Here is a 12518-nt window from a genome sequence, read left to right as displayed (position 1 = left end):
AGTAGTTGGCTTTGTTTTCAGATACACAATCCACAGACAGACATATTCAATAACACTCGACAAAATCAAGAAAGACTTGCAAATCAATTTGGACTTTAATACCAATGACTTGTGACTTAACGTGGACTTGATACTTTCGCCCAAACCCAAAGATTAAAAAGTCTGTTTTTTAAAAAGTGTGAAACCACCAATTAATTTCCCTTCATTTCATGAATCAACAAATGTTAACACTACTCATTACCAGAAAGTCGACACCTTCATTCCTCATATACACTATTTTGAGCCAATCCGACCGGATCCAATCAAGTTGCATAATCATAAAGCGCTAACGTTATGCTACTGAGCTCCAGTTGGAAAAAAATGATACCAAAGATAGTTTTGTTTGCATACAAAAATTATGGGGTGGTCAGCAAAAGATGAATTGCAATATACAAAATGTGTCAAAAATTAGACACACACAAAATTTACAGTTTCATTCTAAATTTGAAGTTGCCAAAGAACAGTAAGTGGAAGCTAATATTCACACATTTAGTGGGCTAATGATTAGCTAACATTAGCGTAACAGCTAAGTAACTTTGTAAATCAATGAAGCTGGAAATTCGCTGTTACATTATGACTTATTTAAGACTTGAAACTCAAAGTTTATGACTTGACTCAGGATTTGCTGCTCTTGACTTGGGATTTGACTCGGGACTTGAGTGCAAAGACTTGAGACTTGAAACTGAAGTGCTAATATATAACATTTTGACATGCCTAATGCTAGAGAGAACCTATGTTATATATTTTGTTAAGTTGTGTTCTTACATTATCCACATTTCCAATAATGTTCAAATGAGAAATTCACAGTTCATTCAAGGTAATAGTGCATTGGCTAGTTGCTATAACTTACGGGAAGACATGGGATTGGATACTCTGGGGAGTGAGTAAGGAACTTTAATATTACTTCATCTATGTCAGCCATGTCAGATAGATTTTCATTAGTTATGATGGTTGTTAAACAGTGAATACAACAAGTCCCATGGCCCACATTTCTTCACCATATTGTCACACTATTGTTTGTCATCGTTTTAATGTGAGACTCCTTGCAACGGAATTTACGAACATATTGTAGGTTTAACTTGTAGGTTTAACTTGACTTAGCCCCATCTCTGCTTCATGCTCTGCAGGTCTATGACATTTCTCTTGATTTAAACCATTTTCTCTTCATTTTACCTTTTCCAAGATTCAGGCTCCTATTAATCAGCCTCACTTTGTTACCAACTGGACTGACAGGTATAATCAAGTAATAGTTGGTACAGGCGCACAGCACAAATACCTAAATAAACTGTCAATATTGAGGACAGAAACGGCGTGATAGAGGAAGACAGAAGCTGAAAGACTGAAGAGAACTAATAGATAAACTTGCCAGAACCCCTGCAGTCCACTATAGTGCTGTGTTTGAGTGAATTGTCCATTATTTCCCAAATTGGTTATCGGGCAGCATTGATTTTTCCATTGAGCCTCTCCCTCTGAGCTCCAGGTCGACCCACACAAGCTGTCCACCCACTGCCTTGCTATTGAGCTTCTCGCCTGGATACCCACGGTTTGACCAGCAGCCCCCGCTAACCCCCCCTCACCCCCAACTGATGAATCAGCACATAATGGCCAGAGAAATACATCTCTATTATGGCAGAAAATAAAAATATGGGGGGTATCGATCCAAATCTGGGCAAAGATGACCTTTTGTATGAGTAAAATCGGACATACTTTTTGTAAAGAAACAGTAATATTGATTTCTGTGGCAGGTGGAAATGTTGATATCAGTACGTTTCTTTCTACCAATGCAGTCAATCCATTTCTTTTACACCAGTTTACAATGGAGAAGGCTTATATGCTTTATCTCATTGATCACTGATTAGTAGAACTATTACATCTACACCCCATCTTCATTTACTCTCCCTGAACGTATCAATATCACCTAAAGATTGGAGGGAGGAGATTCAGTTTCTGGGAGCTCTAGGGGAAAGATCTCACAGAATATGAAGCCAGATGCACACGAGGCACGTCTGTCTATCAGCCGATCAGCGTACATTGCTCTGCAGCAGATAGATTCCTCTCAATAGATTCATTGTTCCTCCTCGCCTCTTGTGCTTACTTTCTCATCGAGCTGCTATAGATCTGGAAAACGAACGCCACGCTCAATCTACACTCCATTAGAGCTGGTGGATGAGAGGAGGAATCACAAAAGAGAGAAAGAAATAGAAGTGTGAGGGCAATGAAAGAGGAGCTATAAACTCAGCGACTCATTGATACAGCCAACAGTGCTGCTGCTTGAAGCTGGTTAACGGGACAGGGAGGGAGGGATCGGGGCTCAAAGGCAGATCTACCCTTCACACCCATGTCCACTCATCAAAAGGCAAACCTCACTCCCCTCTGTGACAAAATACACACCAATTACCCACATACATACACACCCACATGAGGCGGTACAAAGAGGGAACACAGTAACCCTCTCACCAGCTCTTAAGCATCAGTCGATGGGCACAAGCTGGGAAGAGGCTCAATACTTTGGAACCCAGCTCAGAGCTGAAACTGGAAAGAAAGAAAGAAAGGAAGAAAGGAAGAAGAAAGTATATGATTACACCTGACAATATTCGTGGGGACCAAAAACTGGGAGCCCACTATATTTGTGGGCTCCAACCAGCTTTGTCGGGACCAAAATGCTGGACCCCATGAATATGAAGGGCTGTTTGATGGTTAAGACTTTGTTTTATGGTCAGAGTTAGGGTTAGGCACTTAGCTGTGATAGTTAGGGTTAGAGTAAGCGGCTAGGGACTGCATTATGTCAGTGACAGGCCCAACCAGCTTTGTGGGGACCCACAACTTTGTGGGGACCAACATGCTGGATCCCACAAGTTTAAAGGTCTGTTTTAAGAGTTAAGACTTGGTTTTTAGGTTTAGGGTTAGTTTAGATTCAGGTCAGGGTTATGGTTAGGCACTTAGTTATGATGGTTAGGGTTAGGGTATGGGGCTAGGGAGTGCATTATGTCAATGAAGGGTCCAACTAGGGGACCGAAGTGCTGGATCCAACAAATATGAAGGGCTGTTTGAGGGTTAAGATTTGGTTTTCTGAGTTGGAGTTAGAACTTGGTTCAAGTTAAGTTTAGGATAAAGGCTCATTCATGCCCCCTTTATGTACAAAAATGGATGTGTTTGTTTCAAACGATGTGTCTGTCACTGTCCACATACTTCCACCCTTTGCACCCTTTACTTTGGCATGGATGTTAAGCAATACTTCCACTACAGGGCAACTCTCAGAGTCAAAAATTCAGAAAAAGAAGAATACTCAGATGTTTCTGACAATAACAAACATGGTTATGCTGGAGGATGTAATAATGTACCTCTTGAGAAAGAGGCAGCAGTGTAGACACTTTTCACGAAGTGATGACAAATATCATTTCAGATTTTCAATACTTCTCTGTCGTGTCCTGTGGCTCTGTCTTACTTGAACTATTGACTACACTGACCCCATGACTAACAATAGTACTGCTTCACGTCCTCCGTATATGTAAGCTTTTACAAACCATGCAGAAACAGAACAAACACAGAGTATGGACAGGGGGCTATATCTGTATCCATATGCTTCACTAAAATTTAGTATAAATGAGCCTTAAGGGTCACGGTTAGACAATTAGTTGTGATAGGCAGGGTTAGGGTAAAGAGCTAGGGAATGCATTATGACAATGATGGGTTAGGGTTAAGAATATGGCACAAGCTGGGAAGCAGCTTGAAAGAAAGAAAGAAAGAAAGAAAGAAAGAAAGAATTACTGCCATTCTAAACCAAGTGACGTACAGTGTATAGTGAATGTGTTACACCTGAGGGTGTGTGTGTGGTTGAATGCAAATTTCATTGGTATGCACTGACATGGAGACAAAGCTAGGGTGCTCATTATAGCAGACATCAAGGTGATCTGTTGACTTAACTCTACCCTACAAACCCACACACACACTCACTTATACGTACATATATATATACAACCCTGTCATTAGAGCAAAGCACAGCAGGGACATCTCATTACACCATGTTAATAAGCCTGTAGAGACACACAGTAAAAACAAAATTCCACCCCATAACCACAAAAAACTCTGCAGCTTTTGTGAATTCTGGAACAAAAGTGAGACAAGCTCTGCAAGACTGTGGCTTCGTCTCTGACTGCCGAGACGAAGAGAGGAGAAGCCCATTGGCAAAAGTTAAGGAGATGTGACAGCTCCCGGTCCATCCTGCCTGACAGCAGACAGCTTCATTTAACAGAGCGAGTGGGCTGCCGCTCATGCGTCGGCAAAATAGACCGTGTTATTGGGTAATACTGTCTCACTGTCAGGTTTTACTCACAGCCCACAAAACACTCTGACAAGCGTGTGATCCCAGCATGCTGCGATCATCCATGGACCCTTTTTGGAATGCTTGCTGACAGAAATCTTGAGATGGACTTAGACTGTGATAGATAGATAGATAGATAGATAGATAGATAGATAGATAGAAATGTCAACCAACTAACAGCATCGTGGGGACTGACAGCCTTGAGGTGACCAAAATTATGCTTAGGGTTGGGCAGTTGGTTATGATGGGTAAGGTTAGGATAAGGGGCCAAGGAATGCTTTACAATGGATTATACTGTCTCTCTGTCTTTTCAGTTGGAATTAGAATGAGGCAAGTATTGGTTCAAGGCATAGATAGATAGATAGATAGATAGATAGATAGATAGATAGATAGATAGACTTCTTGACTAACCAATAGCCTTGTGGGGACCAAAATAGTTGGACCCAACAAGTTTAAAGGGCTGTTTGAGGGTTAAGACTTTTTAGGGTTAGGGTTGTGATGGGTAGGATTAGGATAAGGGGCTAGGGAATGCATTATATTGGGGAATACTGTCTCTCTATCAGATTCTACAGACAGCCCACAAAAGACTCTGACAAGCATGTGATCCTAGACCGTTGCGATCATTCACTGACCCCCCCTTTTTTTGGACTATTTTCAGACAGAAATCTTCACACAGACTTCGACTGAGGCAAGTATTGGTTTAAGTCACAGATAGATAGATAGATAGATAGATAGATAGATAGTCCCTCTTCTTAATTCAAAAATTGGGAAGCATGGGACTTCCCTCAAACACTGGAGCTTTATCTCATAATCAGCTTTTCTTGTATAATTAACTGTCATCTTAAGTTCTTGTATACTCATTATGCATGTTAAATTTGGTCTGATAGCAGCAGATCTTACATGTGAAACAATAATCTGTCATAAGCACCTCATCCGATTTCAAACACCCATCATCTCACTTGAGATTTCCTCACATGACAACTCCTTCCACTTTCCCTTTTCAACTCCCTCCGCATTTCCATAACAAAAGACATCCCCGTTGTAACTGTTTTCGGTCTTTTTCAAGAAAAGCCCATTGAGTCCTCTTGCATCAGACTGCCAGGCAAAAAGAGGGCAAAGACAAATCAAAGGAGAGGTTAAACAAGCGAGGATGGAGGAGAGGACACAAAAGCAGCTTACCGTTGAAGCCAGTGAAGTTTCCCCAGTCGAGCAGGGAGTTGTTGAAGGAGGGCAGGGAGACGTTGAAGAACAGATCGGTGCCGTTGGACGGGTTCCGGATGCTGTCGGTGAACAGGTTCATCTGCAGCAGGGTCTTGATCAGGTAGCGCAGCATCTTTGCCACGCAGAGGGAAGACCTGCACTCCCCCTGTCACTTATTCTCTACCTATCAGTCCTTTTAGAAGTAGGAGTCTGTCCACTGTTGATGCTCCTTATGTGGTGTCAACAAGAGTTATGTCCTTTTGATCCCAAGTTGATTCAAAAATTTCAAAAAATGTTTAAAAAATTGGAGGAAAATGCTTGATATTAGTGAAAAAGTGGATTAAAAGAAATCAAGTCGAGTCGATTAGTTGGATCCAGATGTCAGACGGTGTTGGGGGGCCCCTCGCTGTGATTCCTTCTCAGCATCGGATTGTTCCTTCCTCCTTGTTCCTTTTGTTCTGGGATCACATAACTTCACACGCTGTCTGCCACCACACAAAAAAACACACAGCCTCTCGCCGGTGTAAAAGAATCCAGCAATGTGATGATGACCCCTTTGGATTTGCTGCTCTCCTCTCTCCAACCCCTCCCTCTGGCTCCTCCTGTGTCCCTCCCTCCCTCTCCTGCTCTCCTCCTCTCTCTCTCTCTCTCTCTCTGTGTGTGATGGGGTCTCGGGGGGTCCTGAGGAGAGAAAGAGAGCAGGTGCTGTTGGCAATAAATGTTTAATTATTAGATTAATAATCATCCCAGGAGGATCTGAATCGGTGTGCTGGAGAAAAAGGGGGAGAATAGACTTACTGTCACTGTCTTTACTCATAAACTACACGCACACACACACAAAAGTCGTCTCATATGCATAAATGCATGCATACAGTGTATGTTAAACAAACAGACGTGGCACAACCAAAGCTCCTGCTGTGCCATTCGGTGCTGTGTTGATTTTCCTACTGTCACGCTTTCTGAAAACATCTTGCATGTCAATATCGATATGGAAAGAGGGTTCCAAATCCGCCCCCGGCAGCCTCACAAACTGGAGTTTTTGCATCAGAGAGTTGATTTATCTCTGGTAAAACTGACTGCATGTATAGTCTTGGTACTGAACTTGGTGCTTTTAAGGGTATCAACTAAATTACATTGGTAATACGAAGCACCAATTCACATGACTGGGTAACTCTGAACTAAAAAATGAGATTTGTTGGTCCAACTTAAAAAAATCAGTTGGTAGCACAAATAAAGTAAGTTTTTCAAAATAAATTTCAAAGCAATTGTGTTAATCCAACTTTTTTAACTTGATTTGAATTAGCAATATATTTATTAACATTTTTCTTTTTTAGGTGCACAACCACATAGAAAAAAGTTTGGTGACCAACTTTAAAAAAATACTGAATTAATTTGTGTTGCAGTTGAAGTGATGTTTTTAGGTTGGTCCAACAATTCTCTTTTTTCAGAGTAGAAACAAAGACCCCTGCGGCTTGTTTAAGTCAAAGTGAATCAGGGCAATGTTGAGCCAAAAGGGATCAATTGTGGTTACACTTGCGAGAGCAACACATCTCCTGAGGAAACACCTGGTCAAGCACAAAATATATTTGAAAGCCTGAATGCCAAGTTCCCCTGCAGCAGTCACAACTGATGTTGCAGCCAGCGCTGAAGAGGTTGAACTCTCCATAGATGACAAAACTAAAAGTGAGGCAACTACAACTTTGTCAGTATTTTCAGGTGATTAAATATCTTATTTGATATGTTTTTGTCAGACATAAGTGGGATTTTTTTTCATTGTCCTGGTGGACGTTAGCCTTAGCCAATCTGCAATTCCTTATCAACATGCTATTTAGTACGCTAAAACAAAATGTTAGATTTTAGCCTGTCAGAAACCTTAATATGAAATTGATAGTATGTGAATTGCATATGTAAGCGCTGCAGAAATGACAACAACCCCAACAACACAACTGCAAGGACATGTGCCTCCTTGGAGACACACACAACAGTGTTCCTACGCTGTGCCTTGGTGACAGACTGACAGGCTGGAGGTTGTAGGAATGAGACTGGGAGGGGAGAGGAAGGTAGGGAAATTTTATTTTGTGTAGGGTCTGTAACATGTTCTAAATAAATTAACAAAATTATCTAAAAAAAAAATATATATTTTTAAACTGAGATGCTTGTACCTTTTTTTTTTACATCTGTCCACAATTTTGTGCCAGACAACAGTTTGATAATCCATGCAGCATGCTGGGAAAAAAACATTTCACTCATTGCATTTACATCAAATATGACTTCTGCATTAAATATTAATTTGCTGAAGCTTATGATGTTTATTGTTCAGTTCACTTTCCAAAAAATTCCTCACCATTATGAGCTTTATCAAACTGCCGTGACTGCTGATTGCTGTATTGCAATGTGTTTCAGTTCTTTTGTCCACCCTTTGTATGTAAAAGATTGTGTGTGCATGCCTGTGTGTGCATGTGCATATGGATGAAACACATTTACCCACATGCCTTCAATCATGCTCAAGCATGCTATAGCACTAATGCATAGCCTACATATCATCATTGACATGCACGTGCGATCGTAGCAGTATGGTCACATGTGTGCGCCCGGACGCCCCGCTGACAGCCTCAGTGTGACTCCTATTAACGATGCCCGTCCCCCATCAGGACCCCATCCTCCCGCTTCATCACCAGGACAATGGGAGCTATCCCGCCGACAAAGTTGCCGTGACGACCCCCGTCCCATGCCCTATTCCTGGGGTCCTTTCCGGTCCCCCCTCATTTCGGAGGGTCTTCCATTCATGGGGCTTCTGTGCCAGCTCCATCCACACATACGGCGCTAATGGGCACACAATATGGGCGAGGTATGGGAGGAGAGGAGGGCGAGTTGTATAAGATCAATAGCCGCTGACAGACTAGATGGCGAATGAGAGTCGTGTTATCTTGTCAGTGTGTTCCAGCCACGTGCTTTAAAGTGTTTCAGTGATGTGAAGGCTGTGCATGTCCCATACAGATTTTAAACAGCATGACTGCAGCTCTTCAGGTGCTCCGTACTTCTTCACTGACTCTAAAACTCTCAGCCACATATGCACACTCACACTCGCTGTAATTCCTCAATCAATCTGCTCAAGAACAGACTTTCCACCTCCACAGACAGGTCTCTGTCAGGGTGATTAACAGTCTGAGAGAGGCACACCTTGCTCCACGCTCAACATTAGAGCTAGGTTACATCGCGTGGGAAGAGTTTACGTGCATTACAGGTTTGACACAAGTAGATACAGAGAGATAAGATCATGTTTTGCACTTTAAGGCTAATTTTGGTGTTTTTCCACCTGAAATCTATTTCACCATGTTTTTGCTTCAAGTGACTAATCGGGACAACAATTTTGGAAATTGGTCCATTGTGGGAGAAGGATGCAGCCATCAGAATTGAAACTGAGCTGCACATAATCCCCCTGGGCAACTGCCCATTCCACTAAAAATGCTTGTTTTTGCCACTGACAGGTCCAGGCTGTTATTCTAAGTGCCTGACAACATTATGGAAAGGACCCCTACAGAGACAGACCTTTTTGTTAAGAGTAAGATTTGTTTTGTTTAACCAGAAAAAGCTATTTTATTGCTCTTACTAAACTAACCAGACTCCCTTCACAAAACTGTAATTAGTCCACCCCAAAATCAAAATGACACATTTTTCTTCTGGTCTATAGTTATATTTGTCAGTCTTGATTTTTTGGTATGAGTTGCAGAGTTCTGCAAGTCGCAGTTGCAGATACTGGCCAGGGACTGAATGGCACTCGGCTTGTGGTGCTCAAAGCACCAAACAAACACATTTGAAAATTCTAAACCAGTGTCTCTCTCCAAACATCATGACCCAGTCACTCAAGATAATCCACAGACCTTGTTGTGAGCAGTTTCATGCAGGAACTACTTTTTTTAGAAGGAAAAAAAGTAGTTCTGGTAGATCCTGAAGTTGTCCCTGTAGATCCCACTGTAAAAAGAACAAACAAAGACCTGAACCAGGAAAGCTCATTAACCTTTGGGCTGTTCTTTTTAAAACCGAGCTGACAACATGCAACTCAGTTTACTGTCTACTGTGTATTTCTTGGCTTTTATAGAGAAATATTCATGCATGTATGTCCTACAAATGAGCCAGCATGTGACATTAGATAGGCGACATTAAAATAGTCAGTATTCACAGCAGCACTGCTGTCACATGATAACAATATGTTGGCAGAAAAACAGAAACAAAATCATAACTTTCACGGGGTGATAATGTTACCACAATTATCCTCAACACCAAATTGCCCTTTTTTTATTTCTGTCATAAACTAGCCGTAATGAGGCAGCGCTGAAGTGCCACTACAGAGATATGTGTATGATTGCATGCTCCCTGGTTTCTCTCCTCAGACACTCATAACTCTCAGTAAAGACTCTCCTCAGCCGTATAATCCGCCATCATGACCGTCAGGTTCCTGCTGAATACTGAACACTGTCAGTTCTGCTGTGCAAACATGGTGCATTTAGGGAAAAAATCTATTTTTAAATAAATAATTAAACATATTTTAGTCCAGGGCTTCCAAATAGTTTCTCTGATTATCTGAAAATATTTGTATAATCATGTGTTCTTTTATCCATGTGCATGCGCCTGCTGTTCACCAAATAACTTCAAAAACCAGTAGCTAGTTCTGGTATGTCAAACTGAGACTAACAGTAATAGTTTTATAGTATTAGTTAGTAAAATGACACATGTTTTCAATGCTGAATATTATTTGACTTAATAAGTATTGATTTAATAAGTGGGTGTGACCATATAGTTTAGAATAGTAGCTGCGTGGTGACCTTTTGTTTCGTAGGGGAGCTTTTATCAGGGACAGGAGGACCACCTCTGTTTGAAGCATGAAACCAAATTTCATGCAAATCCATCAAACGGAGGGATGAATGGTGGCACACTGAGTGTTTGGCCTTTCACACAAATGTTAATGCAGAAATGGATGCAGATGGGTCATTAATGTCAGCGTCCTGTTGGATGGATGTCTTTGTCCCACTATGACAGTTATTACAAGTGCTTTTAACATTCCCACACAGGTCTTGGAAAAGAAAAGAAAAACATAATGAAAATCCTGTATTCTTCAATGATTCCTTGAATCAATACTTGTGGCTTTCTGGCTCACGTTTACATCTTGATGGATGATGGAGACAAAGAAAACAAGTAAAGCAAGCAAAATTAATAATTATCACCAAAGAAATGTCTTTAAACTGTTAAATGTCTTTTATGTAGAATTGCAATGTTTTAGCAACATTCTGATGTTCACCATCTTGATTTATTTGCACTAATTTGTACTATAAGTTTGAACTTTGTATAGCTAATGCTGATGGAAATGTTATTAGCTTTGCAGATATTTAGTCCCAAACCAAAGTTTATGACTTTTCCCCAGGCCTTTGTTTGAAACCAGCTTTTATTTGCTCTAACACACCACAATCTCGGCTGCAAATTTATGAAGCCTACTATGGCGCAGGCATGACCCTCTGTACTCTGCCTTTGATTGGCTTAGCCTGACAATGATATTTCTCAAATAGCCTTTGCTGAAAGAAGTTGTGGAGGGTGATAAAGAACCAATGAAGGAGATCCAAAGGCAGCTAGGAATCCAGTCACAGTGCTGAACAACAATTAGCACTGTATGAAAATGGATGTGTGCATTCACGTTCTTGTTAGATGTCAACACTGTCTGCCAAGGTAGACGATAGAGGGAGAGGAACTCTTGGTACATTTGACTTAACATTCACAAGCTCTGATGAATCAATGGCAGTCCATTGAACCTCGACAGGGCAGATCTGATGTTACTGTTATGTTAAGCCATGGTTTACTACTATTTCAAACATTTTAAATGGCTGTGTTCTAGTCAAGGCAAGGCAATAAATTGCAGTAAGTGTTACACTGTGATGGGATTGCTGCCCATCAGATCTCTTTCATACACCAAAGTGATGGACATATCTCAGTGACCTACACTTACACTTTCATTTTGTTACAGTTGACAATTTCAAGCAAATAAAAACACCTAACACTGATAATTTTTCTTACCCCCCACAACTAAGTTGCAACCTGTGGTGTGATCGCATGCCATTAAATTTATTATAGTTGCTGAAGACAACACGAAACATTGGACTAGTAAGGTGGTTCAAGCATTTGCCGTAGTAGAATGAACGCATCATCATCACAATGTGTCAAATACCAATGACTTGTCACTGCCCCTTGGTGTCTGATACCGAAGCAGAAGGTATCCTTTGGCTGTTGTACCTGACACTGTCAGAAAGCCATTTTTAACGCATGACTAACGCTCTGAAAGGGTTGCAGTTTGGTTAGGTTTAGGCACTAAAACCACTTGGTTAATCCTGTTTGGGGTTTCCATAATTACGTTAAGTTACATACATCTCTTGATGTCATTAAAGTGATGAAAGTCACGTGTCACTGAACTTGACTCAAAGTCACATGACAAAAAATGTTGTGTGTCTTTCGACTCTAATACGATGTCCTGCGTGAAAGCCCACAACTACATTACATCACACAGGTCACGGTGCATATGTTACATGACGTCACTGAAGTGACTAGCAAAACAAAAGGCATACAACAAGTCTTGTGTCAATGACGTGACTCATGACACAAAAGTCATGTTATGTACCTTTAACCTTTTAATAAAGTCTTAGTTTTACATGGGACATGGGTGAAAGTCCTGCACTTGTTTGAGACATCCATCCACCCCACCTCCTCTGTATGTGCTCTTTCTTACTTTTTATACCATATCAGCACCCTGGAGTGTCTTATACAGCTGCAGATAGCTTTACATTAAAGTCACTTAAAAGCCCTGTGTGTGGGTTTCAGCCATGAATGGGTACCATCCATGTTTGTATGAGTCACTGAGGGGCGATGCCAGTTTCTCAGTATCTGACAAGTTGGGAGTGATGTCAGACTGGTAGGA

At 41.1% G+C, this 12518-nt stretch overlaps 1 protein-coding gene across 1 annotated transcript in view; it reads right to left on the bottom strand.

The window, feature by feature from the left end:
* The window catches only part of robo3 (roundabout, axon guidance receptor, homolog 3 (Drosophila)), a 234745-nt gene extending 228682 nt beyond the window's left edge, over positions 1-6063 (bottom strand). The window contains exon 1 of the mRNA XM_084730686.1: positions 5540-6063. Within this exon, the coding sequence (XP_084586812.1) occupies positions 5540-5693 (154 nt within the window). The 5' untranslated portion in view covers positions 5694-6063. The remainder of the gene's footprint in view (positions 1-5539) is intronic.
* Between the last annotated feature and the right edge of the window lie 6455 nt (positions 6064-12518).

The sequence above is a fragment of the Lutjanus erythropterus genome, chromosome 11, assembly GCF_056507025.1.
Source record: "Lutjanus erythropterus isolate fLutEry1 chromosome 11, fLutEry1.hap2, whole genome shotgun sequence".
NCBI lineage: Eukaryota > Metazoa > Chordata > Actinopteri > Lutjaniformes > Lutjanidae > Lutjanus > Lutjanus erythropterus.
Note: the sequence above shows the minus strand (reverse complement) of the source record. Positions and strands in the feature narration are given on the sequence as shown.